This window comes from Spea bombifrons, chromosome 11 (genome assembly GCF_027358695.1).
Source record: "Spea bombifrons isolate aSpeBom1 chromosome 11, aSpeBom1.2.pri, whole genome shotgun sequence".
In the NCBI taxonomy this organism is placed as follows: domain Eukaryota; kingdom Metazoa; phylum Chordata; class Amphibia; order Anura; family Pelobatidae; genus Spea; species Spea bombifrons.
In genome coordinates, this window is record NC_071097.1 from 18,490,296 (window position 1) to 18,511,739 (window position 21,444).

At 37.7% G+C, this 21,444-nt stretch overlaps 1 protein-coding gene across 5 annotated transcripts in view; it reads right to left on the reverse strand.

Annotated features, from left to right (window-relative positions):
* Positions 1 to 21,444, reverse strand: part of MYPN (myopalladin) — a 54,957-nt gene that overhangs the window by 24,368 nt on the left and 9,145 nt on the right. For 4 of the 5 annotated variants that reach the window (XM_053451048.1, XM_053451046.1, XM_053451045.1 and 1 more), the window contains one exon: positions 1,971 to 2,912. In XM_053451048.1, the coding sequence (XP_053307023.1) occupies positions 1,971 to 2,911 (941 nt within the window). In that variant the 5' untranslated portion in view covers position 2,912. Of the gene's footprint in view, positions 1 to 1,970; positions 2,913 to 11,061; positions 11,243 to 21,444 lie in introns of those variants that run through there. The other variant, XM_053451047.1, reaches the window with a different exon arrangement.

Genomic DNA, 21,444 nt, shown 5'->3' on the forward strand with positions numbered 1-21,444 from the left:
TTGTCCTTGCTGTTGTGTTCTTTTTATATCTATCATAATGTGACGGTCATAGTATTTGCATTGTGTCTGCACACAGCACTTGCTGAGTCTTAGACCACTGTCTACTCAGATAAGGATGCACTGTTTTGAGAGTGATAAAAGTTGTGCATTTATTCATTTGAAGCACTGCTGGAACCTGGGACTGCGTTGTTGTGTAAAGCTGCTGTGTAGGGTAATCTCGATCATGGGTGTTGACTAAGGCTGACACGAGCTTCCCCCAGCTGCTGAAGTAACCTAAAGCTAAGTATTTGCTCTTTTGTTGTCATTGGTGCAATAAACTATTGCTGTTCTTTATGAGCTTCTTTTAGTATTACTAACTTATTTTGGGATCTGAACTAGTTTACTGACGTATAGTATTTTCCTCCGTCAGCTTATAGGCACCAAGCTCTCTTTAGATTTAATAAAAGTGTAACACATTTTGGTCTTATGATTTTTATTACAAACTGAATATTTTTGTGTTTTCCTCTGTTATCCAATCTACTAGACAAATACACTGAGTTCTAATCTTACTGCCTTGTGCTAAACAACAGAAGGTTTTGAGGGGCTCTCTGACTCAATATTCTGACTATATATCGACTAATATAATGTTATCAAATTCCTCAGTGTTGTACAATTTGTAAAGAGGAAAAGAGAAGTAGTGCTCCACATAACAATTAGGACTTACTAAAACAACGGCTCAGACAAGCTGACACGTCTGTCCATAGATCAGCCGCCATCCTCTTTTACCTCCATTAAACCCTTAATTAGTGGTTTGAAATACATATTTTGTGGTTTGAGTTGTTTGTTAATTTACCTCTTTTTATGCCTATTCCTTGAAATCTATTCTTTGGCAATTATGAACAGGTGAAAATCCTAATTTTTAATATCTGTTAACTAATATTGGTCCCATGTTATTTGGTGACAGTTTAGGGAGTGTTGAGAGTAGCCTGGTCATCACTAAGGTCAGTGGAACAAAAGTACATCAATATCACTTATATCATATATATATATATATATATATATATATATATATATATATATATATATATGTGTGTGTGTTGTGCACAAATATGATCATTATATGCAAAGACTAAGCATGGCACTACTTAAAAAATAAACGAAAACAACTTTAGTTCATTGTAGTTAGCCAAGATTTCATTATAATATATTGTGAAAACTGCATAATAAACAATGTAATTCTACTCGCTTCCTTAACAAACATTAACAAATTCCTTCTTTGGCCAAAAACACTTACTGGAGACTTGGGGTTTTCACAAAAGAATGAAAACACTTTTTGCATAAGCAATTTGTTATGGAAGCAAAACTCAGCAGACTATGAACTTGTTCAATCTGTTATAAATATTGGTCAACACTAAAACAAGATTAAAAAAGCATCAAAATTCTTAACATAACAAGATTTAAATAGCAGTTAACTCTGCATACAATGTGAATTTTAAGGCCATAGTCACCAATAAGGTTAGCATTGACTGTTGTAAGCATTATATTCTATCAGACTATAATGATTGTGCTTGTGGTCTAACAAACAGAAGTCAAAACAAGAGGAGAGCTAGTTATTTAAGAAAAGAGGATGTGTCATACAAGAGATATGCGAAAAAACACCACAGAGAGGTCCTACTGCAGCATACACAGCACCTCTATATGTTTTGATATCTAGAATTAGCCAAATCTGTTTAGCCATCCATCTTTCTATTATTATCTTTCTATTATACAATAAGCAATAGAGAGTTTTTTACACACACAAAATATTCCACAATCTCCAGAAGAAGAAAAAATTAATCCAAAAACTACTTATTTAATAAAGTTTTCTTCAAATGTAATATTTAGTTGCATCAAATGTGTTATATTTATTTGTTTTTCTAACATTAAATAAAGTTACCTACGAATGTTAAACCGCTATTCAAATAAAGTTAAGAAAAAATATATATGTGTACCTTACTTCAGGTGCTGGAATTCCAACCACAATACAATCCAACTGCACTCTGCTTCCTTCTGTAACCTCCCTACTTTTCAATTTCTGAATAAAATTTGGCGGCTGGCCAACAGCCTCCTCTAAATAAAAAGAGGAAGATGGAGTATCTATTTCGACTTGCAAAGCCTCTTTATTGGTTTCTGGTTCTACAGCTTCCAAACTATCAGTTTCCTCTGGGGTAGTAGTATTTATTTCTGTTTCTCCTGGAGTACTCTGGGGCCTATCTCGACTTTCTGACTTATTAGTGTAATTAGAGATGTCTTCTTCAAGTGTTCCGCTTTTCAATTCTCGTTTCCTCCGATTTTTTAAAGTCTTAGGCCTAATTCTTTTGGAACTGTTGGCTTTAAATAGAGAAGAAAGCTCTTCAATAAAATCCGCAGCTTTATTTAGAAATTCTTTTTTGGACTCAGACTCAGTTCCATATGGATTGATCCTCTGTTGTTTTTTTGAATCTTTAGTTCCTTCTGTTGAGTTATTTGTTTCTTTTATCACTTGTTCCTGATGAAAGTTTGACTGTGGTTCTTTCTCAAGAGATGAAGGGTTGCTTTGTTTGCTTACTGGTGGCTTCACAATGGATTTTGACTGTCTTTTTAGATCTCTTGGTGGGCATTTAAGATTTGTTTGTGTATCCTTTGGTGTCCCATCTTGGTCAATGGATTGTCTAGCCAAATTTACACTTTGGTCAAGTTCTTCCTGGCTCAGAAAGGCAGAGAGATCTGTAAGATCATCTGTTTCTGCTATTTCCTCAACTTTACTTGAACAAATACTATGATGGTAAGAATGAGAAGATGAGACAGACGCACTATGTTCACTGTTCTCGTGATGTATTCTGTTTTCAGCTAAATAGTTGTCTCTCAGAACCCGAGTAATCGTCGAGGAAGCTTCTATATTATCGTCTTGCATGCTGTAGACAGAAAAAGATAAAAAGGTCCAACTATGTAATTACAAAACCATCTTCTTCTCAAGTGACAGGTCTGCTTACTATAACATTAGAGATGCTGAACTACAGTATTGGGGAGCCAGATCAGAAGTTTAATGATTACATTTAGCATGTTATTTACTGATACACAATGTTGATTGTTTGATTACATATTAAATATAGAAAAAGAAGCATTCCTAAAGCTCTGGCAGGATTATGGTTCAGGGAGAGCGAGTTTATCATCTATCCTACACTTGATCATGTAAGAGGGCAGGTCAAAATGTCTGCTAGTTATTGGTGCATATGGTTTGGAATAGAATTGCATCATATTATTTGCAGACAAACTAACCAAAAAGATAATTGATATTATGGCTGTGGTATTATGGCTTCACAACTATTCTGGTAGCTATTAGGTAGCTGATTTATAGCATATGTAAGAGAGTCAGAACTATGTTCCGCTCCACATATGTTGTTTCAATACCAGGGTATTTTTACATATGTTTTGCACATACATAACCTGTGCATTCACACATTTCTGAAAATCATAGTTTATGACTAAAATACTATAATGTGAAAAATTAAAACAATCCAATTGCACACAACTTGTTGTCTGTGTTCACAAACCCTACATGTGTTGGCATAGCGTCTCTCGGCTCGGCACTTATTTTGTGTTACTTTGTATCAATTATGTATAAATTGTAACTGTGGTTTATTCTGACTTCTTTTTAATGGACACCTGTCCCTTGAGTATACAATTGCTTTATCTAAGTATATATTAAAGATTATATTTAATGGTTCCAAGTGATTCTGATACATCTACTTGTTTGTCTTGTTAGTCCTGGCGTTAATAGTGGTTGAAAATGTGTGGTTTGTGGATCAGCTCCAATTGTTTGGTCTAGTTAATCTAATGAAAATGTTTTGAGTTTTTAGCCTGTTCCCTATGAAATTGATTGGTCAGTGTTAACTCTGCTGACCAGACTTGACCGAGATTGAATAGTCACTAAAATAGGAACCGATTGTGAAATGAATGTAAACGAGCATAGCCTTGTCTGAAACTCACCTGCTATGGCAAAATGACTACATACATTAAATACATATGGACCACATTCAGATATATGTGGCCCATTCAAGTTTATTGAGGATGCGATACATCTTCCAACCACTTAAGGCGTATATATACATGCACCTGTGCAACTAGTGGTGTCTTTTTTATTATTTTCATTTTTGGGGGGTAGTCCCTTTTCCTTGGTTGTGAACAGAGGATGGGTAGGAGAACACTTGGTGACAACACATGTAAATCACCTTGCAACCCCCTCTGGTTCCAACGCGCATTTGCAACTTGCAAGTTTATAAATCTAAGCGTTGCTTGCTTTTTCAACTCACATCAGCCCGACTCTCCGGCAGTTGAGTGAATGTGAGTGACATTTTTGGCAAGTGCTAATGCCAGATAGCTTTAACCATTTTGGAAGCAGCATTTTTGCCCAACGCATGTGAATTTGCTGCTACAAACTTGCATTGTTTTACCAACTAGGGGGACTAGAATTTGGGAACAGTTTTATCGAGCAAGCCAATAAAATGGTGATGGAATGAACTCTCCTTCCAATCCTGGGACTGGCCCTGACAACATCTTAGTTTGGTCAACATCATTTGAAGTTGTGACCTTTTGTCACTTAGCATCTTATTCAATAAGTAGGTTGGAGCAATAAAGGTGTTCTAACCTTTTGAAATACTTGCATCCATAATCAATTTGAATACTATATACCACTAAATTAATCGGGGCGGTCTAATGATAAAAGGGAGCCCTGGACAAACCTGTTATTGGGCAAATTGTGCAAACTTTAACCAGTGTAATTTTCATATTTTAATAAATAATAAAAGGGTGTAGTTCTTTTCTCCTTCACAGATATTAGCTACTTGAACTATAGCTTCAAATGTATATTGAAATATTTTATCTCCAACTTAATACAACTGAGAACGACTAATTATTATCCTCGGCCATATTAACAAAAAAAAAAACTTTAAATCAAGTCTCAGATGCCAGGAATCAAAGCATAATGAAAAGTCATATATTCTGTTCTCACTCTGTCTTCACCCACTCATTCATCCTCATTTGGGCCCATGGATGGGGCACCATAAAATCCAAGATATCTATTTAAATTATTGGCTGGGAAGCAGAGATGCAGCCTGCAACAGGAAGCACTCTCTGCTTAGATCCCAGGGAGGAAGTTCACTGTTCATTATCATCGAACAAGCCAATTAAATGGTGATGGAATATACCTTAGGTTTACCTACATGTCTTTTGCATTACACACTGACATACCAGGGTGAGAGAGAGAGAGAGAGGGACAGAAAGAGAGAGAGAGAGAGAGAGAGCGATGGGGGGGGAGAAGAGAGAGAGCGCACACAGTTTAACTTCTTCTGTGCACTGCTACAACTATGTTTGAATGTTGTGTCTGACTCAATTTATGATCTGCATTGAAATACGGAGACAGCTGTGTGACCCCAACTAAAAACACTTTGTAATTTATTCTCACAGCCCTGTCAGATACTTATGCAGATCCCAGTGACTTGACATGTAGGATCACTTTATGTATACTACTGCTAATTAACTTTTACATGAAGCTGTAGCTATTTATTAGGAGTGGAGATTAAAGTGTAATAGTCACCTTTACAGCATAGTTAAATGTATTTATCAACACTACCTATAGCTTGTGCATTTTGCTTTTCAATCAGTGTAATTGTTTTGGAGATATTTAGTTAAACAGAAGTGCTAAGATGAAAAGGTGGAAAGGACAAATCCAAAACAATCAGCAACTTCACTATTGTAGAGAGATAACGGAGAAGGATAATCGTGCAGATCCCAAGAACAGGACATTCAAGATGGTTGCCACTATGATATACACATAAGGTGTTTTCTTTATTATTATAGATGTGTTGCTTATTTTAATCTGCAAACACAATAAATAAATACTACTGAAAGTGAAGAAGTGATAGACCTGTTAGTACCTATAGCAATTTTTGCTTAACTTCCATATGTGATATAGGCAAGACCCCAAATTATGCTTTTTTCCTATGAATCACAGTGCTGTCAAACTTGGTTCTCAAGCCCAGAACCTTCTTAGTACATAGCTAGTACATACCAGAATGAAAGTGTCCTTATGTTATCCTCACCACGGTGTCGTTACGTAGTAAAATAGGCTCATGGTAGATACTGAGCATGGTTTGTAGACCAGGGCTTTATATAAATCACGAGACCCTTTGTACCTGATGTAGCGTATGATGATCACTCAATTTAGTGTAATGTGGGTTACACTGAAATGTGATATTAGCCCGTACACTCGATATGTCTACCAATTGCCAAAGTAAAATGCTGACAATTATGAAACCATTCAGCTGCTAATTGTGTTTTTATTGCAACTTGGAGACACTTTTACAAGGGGTTTTGCTTTAATATCTTCATTGCAACAGGACCTGGACATGTGAACATGTTGCTCTGTTTAGATTGTTGTTATAACATTGCTGTTAATTATATTTTTTGTTGTCGCTGATGCAGGACTCCTGGTTTAAGAATATTATTTGGACTGCAAAATTGTAATATTTTGTATTTTCACCTTCCATTTTTCTGTGTATTAAGAATGACTTAATACATCTAAAAATGTCTAGTCTAATTTTAAGTGTTACTTTCCTAATCCCTTTACCTCTGTTGTGTATTTGTCATCTGTAACAAGATTAGTCTGGTGCCGATGTTGTCTGTGTTATTCCTTGCCATTGTGTTATGTGTTAATTATGCTTAATCCTTTGCACTGCCTGCATGGTAAAGTGGCTATATACGCTGTGCCCCGTCCCAATAAAGTGTGTTGGCTTGCATCCTGACTGGTGTGTTCTAATTCTAATTACATTTTAATTTTCCAATGAGTGACAAAACAGAGAAGGCAAAATAATATAAAAAATTTATATCTACAACTTACTGTTGTTCATGTGAATATTAACAAAAAAAAAATGCAAGGCATATCTGATATGAGTACTGGATTTGATTACTGAAACTGTCAGAGTAACACAATTCTTTAGAACCAGGGGTTTCTTAATAAGTGACTGATTTTTATTATTATTTATTGTTTTATATAGCGCCATCATATTCCGCAGCGCTGTACAATGGGTTCAACACCATATTACTGCTATGGTCAGCATGCAAATGTTTTTCCTTTTCCTTTAGACAACTGGCAAAATAAAAATTGAAATACAATCTATATCCCACCAGAAAACCTACACTACTTCAAAAAAGGTCATTCTATCACTTTTCATGCAGCGGTTGTTTTCATCAACCTCTGCTACATTATGCAGCAAAAAACAAAACTGCGCAGTTTACTTAAAGTACAATTTCTTTGGCGGAACATAACCCTAATTTATATTCAGAAACGCATGGGTGGCTAAATATCATTTCCTGGAGAAAGAGCAAAGTCCCAGAAAGAAAGAAGAAGGTGGAACCAGCTCACCTGAAAACAGTGAAACTAAATGTAAAGCAATAAATGATTTGTGTATTAAGCTCCGACTGGGGCACATGACGTCAAGAGATTCTGGCAGCACAACATTATAATAAATTCCCCTGTATATTCTATATTTTTTATTAAATTTTTTGATCTACACAAATCATTTTTCACTTAATATTTAGTTTCACTGTTTTCAGGTGCACTGGTTCCAAGTCGGTTACACTGGCAAGGAACTTCTGGCTGCACTAATGGAAGAGGAAAGTGGCCTGGAGACCCAAGGAAGCATCACTTCTCCCTGCTGATGGCGAAGCCTTTGTCAATAAGTCAGTAATTGAGCATGTGGTTGGCTCTATAAAAATGTTACTAGTCACCACTGAATATAGCTGCATGTTAAATATGTGTAGCGTCTCTGTGTTTATATGTTTATTATACTACCCTGTCACTTTTTCTGTTTAATGGGTGATAAATTATTAGGAAATAAACTGGTCCCTCCTTTAGCAGTTTTACAACATGGTCTATTAAACACAGAACAGAGAATGGCAAAAATAAATGTTTACATTACAATGAGCTAACACAATGCCATTCCCACAGGGGATTCACTATGTGAAGGACAAGTATGTATCGGCTCTCCTTCCAGCATCTTTAATTAGTTCACATATAACAGGTGCCACCTCTCTTATGTCACTGTCACTCAACGATATATGCACTCCGTGCACCAAGACAGGTAGAAGCAGTAAGAACCCAGGAGCACTGTAGTCTGGATACTGCAATTTGCCTTCATAAAGCACAATTTTAGTGACCAGTCACTAATGTCTACATCATAAAACTGCATATGTATTTTTTGTAGAGATCAATCATTTTTATTTTCTGCGTTTTAGTTATACAACATTGAATATTTCATTGTGCATCCGTAAGCCTCAATGGCCATAGTTAACGTCACCCTTACATCACTATGAGTTCATTGCAATGACTGTGTTTTGAGAAGACTCATAGGTACATCTATTACTATACAAGAGACACCATTGAGAACTGTGGATAAAGAAGTGGAAAAGGCTTAGACCAGATACCTTCTTATGAGGAATGGTAGTGACATATTTCTGATTTTAGCCAAAGTAAAAGTAGGGTGCATGGACTAAAATGAAAAGCAGGGAACAACCCAAAGTCAAAAGCGGGTCAACTGCTGTGATACAGAGTGTCCAGGAGCCATTTAAATGCCATTATCAAATCAGTAGCATATTCTGGCCTAGGCCAACTTGGCCTAGGGCAGCAGATCCAGTGGTACACCATCTCCTCTGCCCCAAAACAAGGGCCCAATACCAGCTCCACAGTGTAACACTTAATGGGCTGATTGAGAAGATTAGGTAATTCCCTTGTAACCAACCCACTTGCACTAGGAAGAACCTCCTTGGAACGCCAAGGCAATTGTTGGAGGTGGCTGGCTCAGCCCTCAGCCTAAATAAAGCCTGGCTTAATAATGCCAAATTTTCACTTTGGTAATTACTAAGCACCAAGATGAGGACACCAGAGGATTACCAGAAAGCGGTGCAAGATCGTTTGTGAGATGCTTGTAAGGAAACTTGCCTCAGAAGTTCCTAAACGCCACAAGCTTATACTTCATAGAGAACAAAACACATCATACAATATGGTGTATTATATGTACTAGCTAAATTGTGAATTACAGTATTTCATGTTATTTGTCCCTTTCCTTATGGCGGAAGATCGTCTAAAAAGCTTCCTGTGCTTAACTTGATATACAGTAATGCTGGTATGTTGTTGAGTGCACTGACCTCCCTCTACTTTACATTTTCTGTCACTTTGGGATTCCTTAGTTCATGGATTTATGAGCAAGCCCTATTTTTTAACTGTCAAGGCATAGTAGAAGACTTTCAATGCTATTATTACTGCTACGTTTTTATTTTGCAAGCATTAATACAAGATGAAGATCAATAATCCGTACGAATCCAAACAGAACCCAAATTTATGTTCGTTTTATAAATGCCTGGTGTGTTTTCCATGCACTCGTGTATCCAATACACTTGCAAAATTGTTACATGTCGACCTCACAATTATATAGAACTATGATGATTCTAACCATTGCTTATTTTAATGTCAGCAGAATAGACAAAGTTTATAACTGCTGTTTCTTGATGAGACATTTTAAGGCTACTGTATCGGATGCCTGCCAAGTGTTCCTCTTTTCCAGAGAGATCCCTGTCTCTCTTTCTTAATGCTATGTAGTTATTTTATTGGAGCACCAAATTGTTTTGGGGGTTTTGGTTTTGGGAATTGTATAAGTTTTCATAGTATTTCATATCAATTACCACCAATTATCAATAAAAAGTGTTTCATTTGCAGAAAATGTATTTATACATTAATGTAAATGAAACAATGATCCTGTTTAACATCATATCTAGGAAAATGGCAGATGGCCATAATTCAATTGAAAGTTAATAGTAGAATATACTATGATATACTTTCATAGTATATTCCTAATACATACACATATATACCCATGCCATCATATATATATATATATATATATATATATATATATATATATATATATTTACCTTAAAGGTCAAAAGAGGACAGGTGATGACAGCAAGGCAGGTCAGTGCACATGATATATAGAAACATATAGATTGATAGATACATAGATAATAGACAGATATTTTTTTTTTTAAACTATTTTCATGTCACCTACATGAGTATTTTTTTGCATTCATCCTAATTTTAAATATATTATAATAATAGGAAACATTCTTCAACACTTTTCCACAATTTTATGTCACTAAATGTTACAGGGAAGATGCTTCCAGCCATTGCTTATTTGTGCCTTGTACTATCTTAAGAAAAAATGCACACATGTAATTATATAAATTATATAGGTCTGCTTATAAAAATAATAATACACGTCAAGAGCCTGCAATACATAGAAATAGGTCAACTTTGTCAGATTTTTGCTGGGAAGACTTAACTGTCATATGACATGACAGCAGGCATTGATTGGTTGTTGCCATAAAACAAAAAGAACAATATCGTTTGACAGCTATATGGCACTTTCCCCAAATGCTTTACTGGTGTTGAAAAAACAAATGAAAAAAAAGTAACTTTCTATGTCTTTATCACCGATTTGCAATCTCTAGATGATGCGATATCTGCTTTTTCATTTAGTGCTGTACTACCCAGGCCAAACATCTGCTGCTGTTAATCAAAAGCCTGTTGGATATGGAAAGGGAATGAGACCATGGCTGCTTTGCCCTTTCCTATACAACCATTGCAGCTGTTGTGTACTCTAATCTACAGCGAAAATCACATCATGCTAAATATAATCTGCAGGGTCATTTTACAGAGCCCAGAATAAAGTAAGTCTTTATAAAATTAAATTCTATTTACATTGCTAATTCCCCGACATTTTATTTCTAAAAGTAAATATAAGGAATAAAGTTCATTTGATCTTTACCTGAGCTTCCCAGTGAACTAGGCAGGCAAAATAAAACCAGAACATCTTCATTTAACTTTACATATTATATATAAAAACTGATTTCCTAATCTTTGTCCAAAAAATTGTATAATACCAGTCTATATTGTTAACTTTATTTACAAGAGTCGTAATGAGTGTTCAGCAATATTCCTTCAATATTTACCTAGATATCTGTCAGTGCCCAGCCCTGGCTGTCTTCTCTTACAGAAAATTTCCAAGAGTAAAGTAGATGAAATGGAACAATCCTAGGTCAACCCAGACGTTTTTCAAAGGGCGAGATGCGTTATCCCGAAATTTAGGGAAAATGATTGTATGAAGCTGAGTCAACCTGTCACCACTGAAGCAGCAGCATTTGTCTGTGGCAGGTCCTGTGTTATTTTGGGCACCCTACACCATGTGCCTACTAAGCATTTCCCCTCATTGGACAAGAAAGCTCTATGCAAGTAGGCTCCATTCCTGTAATAGCTCGTCGTAGATGGGAAACACACTGCAGGCTAGCTTCCTCACGCAGACATATTTATTAGTGACTTCCACTTTGCAATATACAAGTGTGATTGAGATTGTATATATAGTCAAGGAATAACTGTCATCTTTTATTTCTGTTACATATTTTTTTTTTAGTGTCGGGGCATTTGGAATTTTATCTGGTTTTTTTTTAAACTTTACAAGCCTTTTAGGGCTGGTTTTACATTTCTGTGCACTAAATTCTGATATATTCTGGAACAATGGTAAATTCTAAAGAATATAAGATATTCAGGTAGCCAACTTGGGAAGGTCCCAGACATCCTAATAACTATATCCCCCAAACTACTTTTTTACCTTTCTATAGCGTCATTAAACTTTATAGCATTATCACCTTCCTCCCACTACGTTCTCAGTCATTGATAATGTTTCCTATAAACTTTCCCCTGCTATACATCTGCTCTACCTTTAGTGCCACCATTTTGTCATATGTGTATGCACTATTGAAACTATTAAATCCCAATAATGCATTATTCTTTCTGTAATAACATGGTATATCTAGCACCACTATGCCACAGTCTTAAATATAATAATATTATTTGGCATACATACAATGCTCTCAGACAGCGATAGGCAACATGTCGGTACAAGAACACCAGTGTCCGTGGCAAGGTTTGTGAGGTCCATAGAACATCATTAAATCGTCCACCACATCCTCCACTAAATGTCCACCATAAGAAATATTGGCTACCTCTGATCTCATAAAATCACCCGGTATTGATAACATTACACAGTAATAGGAAATGTTACAGCCATTGGGTTTTGCTACAATGGCCTTTTTATGAATCGCAGTAAAAACGCTCTGTGACGGCCCAGGGTTAATAGGTGCCGTCTGTGGTAGTTATTGTCTGAATTCTGTATGTCCCAGTATATGTGTGATTATTGTTATGCTGTTGTCCTCCCCCCCATGTGTTATCCTGTCCATGTGCCACATGTCCTGCTCACGGACTCTAACCCCTCATGGCCCCACCATCGGCCCAACCATAGCACTATTTTATGGAGACCAGGGGTGGTTCGGAGAAGGAGCCTCCTGCAGATTCCCGGCCACTGGGGCTGCCAGGAGAGCGGAGATCAGCCGTCAAGAAACCCTGGAGTCATAGGCGTAGGGGGAACATGACCCTGCCAGCACCACAGGACGGTGCACATGGTATTAGGGCAGGAAAGGGTTAACCCAGCAAGGGTTAGCACGCGGAGAGAATGCACAGGGAACGAGGGAGGAAGTCACAAGGAACGTGACTGTAGGGGGAAGGGGACAGGGCTATAAAGCCCCTCTAAGCACACGTGCAGGGGCAATTACAAAACACCACAGGAGCAGTTATCCCGCCGCCCTCCCCTTTTGTTTTTTGGCTGTGTGTTTCCATGTTGGCTGGTGTTTTCTTTCCCCCTTTCCCTCTTTTTTCTTTTTTTTTTGTAGGATCCGTTTTCTTTGCTGTTGGCGGAGGAGTTCCCTGGAGAAGTTTTAAGGCTAATGGGAATGGCGAGTTGATGGTTTTGGTTAGAGGTTAGAGTTAATGCCCTCCCTGTACAGGATTAAGCAAAGCGTTAAGGTGGAGCTCCCCTATCCGACCTGCGGTCGTTTGGGCGATTGTGGTATCCGGCGGAAGGGGTAGTGTGAATCCGTTGTCTGTGTTTAGGTTGGGAACCCTCAGCTGTTTGTACACAGGTGTACAGAAGACTGTATACTATTTATACAGAAGTTATTATTAAAGTGTTTTTTACAATAATTTATAAGATGTTAAATAAAGTTATGTCGAGACATTTGTTAAATAAATGTCTCGGCCTTTTCTAAATCCAATCCTGCTGGTGTCTGTCTTTTATTTCGGGTTTGGGAAATGGGGAACCTCCTGGGTATGGGCAGTGCAAGGGTCATGGTTATTGCACGCATGCAGGCTATCTCGCGGTCCGTCCCAGGGAAACTTTGAACGGCTGCTGCTGGGGGTCCCTTTGACCGATCGCGTCACTTTTTGGACAGGATATCTTCAGGAGCCCGAGCTATGCATTGGTATCCCGGGATCACCACCACTCCTCTGGGATCACCCCGAAAACGACGGTTTAAAGCTGTATGGACATTGGGGGCTCGGTGGCCTAAGTGTGGTGCCGGACTGTCTGGGCTGGGCGGGAAGATGTAGACATGATTTATGGTTTGTTTCCCACCTAACCTGTATATAAAGTTAATCTCTGGTGTCCCGGCAGGAGGAAGCAACGATTGGCGGGAGTACCCAGTCGGGGCAGAGGTCGTTCCTATCACATGTGCTATTATATCAGGAACATTACCCCAAACTTCAGCCTAACATTCAACATGATTCAAGCAGAAATGATCTTAGGTGGTAATATGTATAGATACATTTCACATCTCTGCCAGTATGAATTAAATGCCCAATTTTGACACATGGACACTTTAAGTGTTATAGATATGAGTATTCAATTAAAGCAGCTCTTTGTTGCTGTGTTTTGGATTTGATGCACAAAAAAACACCACGCAATGACAACTGGACTATCAACAACACAGTAGAAAGAGCTTTGTTAAAGCAGGAGGTGTACCTAGGTATGCTCGCTGCCCTCCTCACTTGTTGTCTCTGTGAGTCAAATTGTTGTTACACCCATTGTATAGCACTACCGAATTTGATAGCACTATATAAAACAATAAATAATGATAATAATACATACACTTTAACACATCCATTGACATCAATAGGAGTAGAAGCACCCAATTGCAGCAATCAGCAATGATAAAGCGCATGTATAGAAAGCATACTTAAGTACTCTTCAGAAAGGGCAGCAAGGGCAATGTGGAAAATAAATAGAAGTCTAATTTTTTTCTAGCAAAAAATACGAAATGCATGCACAAATTTGCATGCAGTAAAGTGCATTGGAGTTAAAACAAAATGGAATCCAGTATACATACTTGGAAACTCTCTAAATGAGCTGACCCAGAGACAAGTGCACTAGAATTTGGTCAAAAGTAGTAAAGGCTAATAACATAATTTAAGAATATCTGCAGTAAGCATAATGCTGTCTGAGTAGCAAACAAGCAAATGAGTGGTTTGATGAGCCAATAGAATTTTAATTGCAGACAAGACCTATGTTTATATTACTGGTTTATTACCACTATAATTAAAGCATAAATATTCAAAGTCAGAAAATAAAATAACTAATTGCAGTTAAATATAGAGAGTTGAAACATAGAATTTGACAATAGATAAGAACCAATGGGCCCATCGAGTCTGCTCATTTTCCCTGGTGTAAAGACCTTAATCATTCCTTGGTCTCTTCTTAAATTCAGGAAAGCCATATGCCTATCCCATGCATGTTTAAATTCATTCACTGTCTTAGCTTCTACCACAACTGTTGGGAGACTGTTCCACTTATTTCCACCTTCTCGGTAATGTAAAAATGTAAACGAACACAGCCAACAGTCCCAAATATGCCCAGTCACTCCTTACAACCAGCTGTGGTTGTCCCAAAATGGATCTGTGGATATGGAGGCAAGGGTTAGCTAATTTGTGGGAAGGATGCCCCTTGAGGTTGTAATGCTCTAAGATGCCTCTCATACTAGGTACAGATCAAGCTCAAACCATTTGTAGAGACACAACCATAATCCTTAGAGGTAAAAACTGAAAAATGATATATATTTAATATATTTGTGCTTACATATATTACCAATATTTTGTATTAATAATGAGTGATTGTAGATAAGCACACTATTTTATCTTACACCAGGTACCAAAAGATATGTTCAAAACAACATATTCACTGACCATTCATTAGTAGGTTTACGTCATGTAACTATCCAGAATAGAATATTTACTGGAGAGGGTGCGAGAGGCAGTGAAAGGGAATGTGGAGGAATGAGTAAACTAATTCCTTTATACAGCTTGGCTAACATACCAGAGGAATAGATTACGACAGCAGAGGGCGTTCGGGTAATGTTAGGATGGTAGAAATAAAGTGCAACTGGCGAGAACAGCTGAAAAAGTGAATGTGTAAACTTTGCTCTAGATGAGCAAACGGAGTCAATAAAATGGTTGTTAAAAAAATACAAAAACAAACAAGAATGAATGTTTGTACCCTGTTAAAAAAAAGGATATTTTATTGTAATGGATGCTGGGCTCCCATTTTAGGAAGATTATTTTTTGACTCTTGTTTCCATTTTTATGAATCACCATTTACTCTACATGTTACTTCCCTAGTCCCTTTACCTCTGTTGTGTGTTTGGCATTGTTGTACGTGTAATGAGATTTGATTGGCGCCGATGTTGTCTGTGTAATCCATTGCAGTTGTGTTATGTGCTAATTATGTTAATCCTTTTATGTTTCCTTTGTATGGCTATTTCCCCTCCCCTGGCAAAGTGGTTACACTACACCCAGCCCCAATAAAGTGTGTTCTCTGGGAGATTCTCTTCCACAGAGAAGCATTTTTTCTGAGAGAACATCATGTAGCCAGCTTTGGAAACGATGGCTGGGGATGTCCAGGTAGACCACCTGGTTCCTATTGCATTATTACACTCACAGGCTGTGTTATAATGTGTTTCATTATTACAATAACACAGAAATCTGACATTATTATTATGATTATTGTTTTAATAGCACCATCATTCTCAGCAGCGCCATACAATAGGACATGAATGTACTTTTCTTTTAAGTTTAAAAGCAACCAAAAGTTAGCAAGATTTGCATAGTGTCTATTACTGATTACCTTAAAGGGACAGTTTATTACCCCAGACTACTTCACCAATGCTCAATGCATATCACATGACTTACTTAGTACTTTTATATCCATTTTCTTACCTACTTACGGGGGAGGTCTTTGATCTCCCCAACTTGCCTACTTAAGGTATTATGGGGCTGTGCCGACCACACCTGGGAATTCTCCGGTTCTCCGGGTCAACACTTGAATCCTCCGCTACGCGGGACGGTGTCTTGACATGCCTCGCTCTCCGCCAATTTGCCATCAGCAGGACCACCCGCAGATGTCAGCGGGGCAGTTCTGGCCACCTCCCGCAAGGGAAGGCTCCAGGTAGCCGGAATGAAGAAGTACCCAGTTATGGGGCCGCCTCAGCACAGCCTCCATAAGCTGCATTAAAAGGCTCTGTGCTCCTTTAAGGCAAGGCACTTGGGCATATAACATTGTATCCCAGTGCTCTATGTCTTGAAGGCGTGCAGTGCCTTTTATTTCATTCAGGATGCTGACTGCAGAGTGGGCAGCTGGTAAATACACCGGTCTAGGGTTTCTATCACACTTGATGATCTGTGTTTCCGGTGCCCCCTCCTGCATGCACTAGCTTGCAATTATAGGAAAGAATCTTATGGATTCTCCCTAGCATCCCCCTAGCATCTCACCTCTAGAGCAAGCCTCCTAGTTTGCCGTAAGGACGTCCCTATCATACTAAAACTGCAATAATCCAAGCACTCAAAAGTATTGTTGGTACATGGAGAAGAATTATCATGTTGGATAATAGGTATTTTTAAAATAAAAACTCAATATATTATATTTATTATTATATATTATTTAATATTTACATATAATCCTTGCACCCTTTTTTGTCATCACATAGGCGTATTTCTGGGCAACAAATGAAAGTTATCTTCATTGAAATGATAATTAAGAAATCCACTTTATGTGTGTCCAACGCCTATTCATAATAATGCATCTGATGCCAGGATGCCATCTGCAAAAACAGTAGACTGTTTCTATCGTGCCTCCTGCATGTCTTAAGCATCTAAATATAGCTTTCGTTCTGGAATCACCTAATGCCAAGATTAAAAGAAGTAAAATGGGTGGTGAGTATAGTTGTACACTTAAAATAGCTATGTAGAGAGGAGAGTATTCATGAATCTCATTTTAAGTTCCTATCTTAAACACATTGTACACAACCTGTTTATAAAACTACCTATATGTACTGTATATACGCCTGTATATCTATATATATAATAGCCTTGTCACCATGGGAAATGCCTGCCACGCTGGTTGAGGGCTTAAAGTAATCCACAATCAGAGTGCACATGTTTGGACTCCGATTAGTCCCTGTCTTGCCAAGCATTTGAATTCCCACAAGGTTAAGTGTTTTGACCTTTCTGCCCACCTGTGCTCTAACCCATCCCTCCAGCTCCCCTCTGCTTTGACCCATCTCCTCTCGCCCTCTCTTCTCCGACCCACCCCTCCAAGTCCCCTCTGCTCAGGCTCAGCCCCCTTATCTCTGACCCGCCCACTCCAGCTACCTCTGCTTTGACCTGCTTCCTCTGCCCCCTCCAGCTCCATAATTGTCATGTTGATTTAAATAACTGTATCAATTTCATTTTATTTATTATCTGCATTGGTTGTCTAAGATTTTCTGAGACATCTTTGTCTCTGTATCAGTTCTGTAGGGTGGGTAACCTGGCAGTGAGAAGTATGGCTCCAATAAAATGTAACATGAGTGTATTGACTATGTTGGATGACATATAAGAAAATCTGGAGCACCTTCTATGTAATTAAAGGGATGCTCCAGCCATCATATGGATTTTCATGCATTTGATAGCTGCCTGGTGCTTTCAAAATTTTCCATCCTTGCCATCCATTTTGCAAATGCATTGGGGGAATCTGAACAAGGGGTGGAGAGAAGAGAGAGAGAGAACAAGGAAAAGACGATAGAAGAGATCTGGGAAAAGAAGGGGAAAAAATGTGGGGGGAAAAAGGGAAAGAAAAATATTTTTGGCCATTTCATTTCAAAGACAGGCCCCTATAATAGCATTGTGAATTGTTAAGCTGGGTGGGGCTTAAAATATGGGTTCATGAGAGGCCAACAAGGAGTGGGACAGGCATTGTCAAGAGAGAGGTGGGCAAGTGGTATTGTAGACATCATTAAGTTAAGAGAGAGGCGGCATGACATTGTCAGAGATGGGGAGGAAGAGACAGACATATGATAGAGGCATAGAGAAAAGAAGGGGAGAAAGAGAGGAAATGGGCAAGAGGAGAGAGAGAGGACAGGGAAGAGGATGTGAGATAGGAAGAGAAAGGGGGTAGATTTTTGGCAATATAATTCAAATACCATACATAAACACAAAATATGTATATAATAACAATCATCTGTTCCTTAGCAAGTCTAAAAAATAGGTAAATACAACCTCAGATGAACAACAATACACCGTGTCACGATTTATTTAACAAAAATAAAGCCAAAGTGGAGAAGCTGTGGAGAAGCTATGTGTGAAAAATTAAGTACACTTTATGATTCAATAGCTTGTAGAACCTCTTTTAGCAGCAATAACTTGAAGCAATCATTTTCCATATGACTTTATCAGTCACTAACATCATTGTGGAGGAATTGTGTCCCACTCTTCTATACAACGTTGCTTCAGTTCATTGAGGTTTGCAGGCATTGGTATACAGAGGAGTTCATGGTCAACTCAATGACTGCAATGCTCCTGTGGCTTGACAGTTGGTATGATGTGTTTGTGTTGATATGCTGTGTTTGGTTTTCGCCAAATGTGGCGCTGTGCATTATGGCCAAAAGTCTCAAGTTTAAGGGACATTGTTCCAGAAATCTTATGGTGTGTTCAGATGCAACTTTGCAAACCTAAGCTGTGCTGCCATGTTCATTTTAGAAAGAAGAGGCTTTCTCCTGGCAACCCTTCCAAATAAATCACATTTGTTCAGTTTTTTTATAATTGTATTGTCAATTGAGGCTTGGAGACTCTAAGATGTAAGTCTTGGGTTTTTTGCAATTTCTCTCAGCTTTGCACAGTCTGACCTTGAGGTGAATTTGCTGGGATGTCCACTCCTGGGCAGATTGGCAACTGTCTTGAATGTTTTCCACTTTAGAATAATCTTTTTCGCTGTAGAATGATGGACTTCAAATTGTTTGGAAATTACCTTATAACCCTTCCTAGATTGATGGGCAGGAATAGTTACTTCTCTTAGATCATTGCTGATGTGTTTCCTCCTTGGCTTTGTGTTAACATACACCTGAATGCTCCATACTAGCAAATCACTAAAACTTCATTTTTTATAGAAGTGGTCACACTTGCTGATGATCAATTAATCAAGTGCATTTAATTAGCAACACATGTCTGCTCTTTAGCATCTTAATTCCTATGGAAGCAGTAAGGGTTGTTTACACATGGCTTCTCCATATTGGCTTTATTTTTGTTGAATAAATCATGACACGGTGTAATATGTCATGTGTTGTTGTTCATCTGAGGTTGTAGTTACCTAATTTTTATACCTTGTAAGGAACAGATGTTGTGTCTTGATATGTAAAACATAGAATGTACTGTAGAAATGAAGAGATAGGAGCCCACTTTTAAAGAGAATATATATTTTTGATCATAGTAGTTTGGTACTAGGGAAAATCAAGGTTTATTTCATTTTGCTCTGATAAGAAGATTTTGGACTGTCTAAACATTTTCTTGTTTGTTAATTGCAATTCTGCATCATGCCGCAACTGTGTCTTAAGTTACAAGGACTAAAGGTGGTGTTTGCCTGTGATAGGATACTTACTCATGTTCTATGCAGTCCTTTTTGAGGAATGTGTGTAGGACACAGGCCTGGATGGTGCCTGCTGAGCAAACTGTCTGCAAAATGATGCTTATGACTTATTTTGCACCTGTTCATTGATAGATCATTTCTAAAACAAAACAATTCTGGTGCCCAGTTTTAGTATAATAATAACTTTTCTTATCACACAAAGTTCAAGACCCATTAACTGAAGAATAATATACCCTTATATAGATAAATATTGTTCATATATGCACACTGCATAGAGTATTCATACTCAGTTGAGTCTATTAAAACGTTCTCAATGGAATTCCAATTTCAGGTTTCAGTTCAGATATTCGCCAAACATTGAGCTGTTTGTAAATCATGGTTGCAGGTGAATTATGATGTGTTGTCATGTTGCAATTATAAACCATCTTAAAGAAGCTGAGTTTAAAAATAATGAAATCCTGTGTTCAAATTACACCACTGGATGATTTGCTCTAAGAAGTTTTGCCTCCACCTTGTGTACCTTGGGGTGAGGATGTAAATCTAAGGTGAATAGGAGGAATGCACATATGCTAATCCTTCTCTGACCCAATGTTTTGTGAGACAAGGGGAAACCAGATAGGAGACATGCCTTGCCCATTTCTCCAACTTTGTCTTCCTCTAGTGAGTTGCAGATACATTGGAAGATAAACATAAATAACATTTATCTATCCCTGACTTTTACTTGGGCTAGGGAGGCAGGTAATCCAATTGTATCACTGTGAATGCAATATATTTCCCTCTGGGAGGCTAACTTTACCTAGGGGAAACAAAATATGGTATGCTGTTGAGAGCAAACCATTCATGCAATAACATTATATAACGGTTAAAATAAATAAAATAATTTTCCCAATTATTTCACTATATATGCCAAACCAGAGCAAATACAACTAATGCATGTTTCTGTAAATCTATTGAAATCTATATGTAATTGAAAATGTAGAATCCCATACAGATGACAGGTTAAAACATATCATATGGTAGGCACACATAAAAAGCAGTTACATTCCATAACAATGCAGAAAAAGCCCAAATATAGGTAGAAACAACACATTTCTGCATTTGGACTTTTGGTGCATCTACTCTTGAAGTCTACAACTCCCTACATCATTCTGGTTGAGAAGGAGTCATGGGATCTGTAATCTACAAACGCTTATCCCTCTGTTGAAATAAATAAATCCAATGTTTTACATTTTTTAATAGAGAGGAGGATATGCAATGACCCTTGAATATAAGTAGGGACCAGAGTTTTTGCCCTGCATGCTGGCTAGCTGATGGAGCCATTATTTATTTACCAACACCAACAACTACACTATCAAAATGTTTTGAAATTGCTTATCAAAATAATTATAGAGAGCCATCAATGCTACTATGTAGTTGGTATGTATATAAAGCTATTCACAACCTTTTATGTGACATGGTTATGGACAGAGAACATGTCAAGCTGCTGAGTTTAAATTTTTGAAGTTGCATTAAAATAATAACTTGGGGGTTCAGTTAAACTTTAGTGAATCAATACATA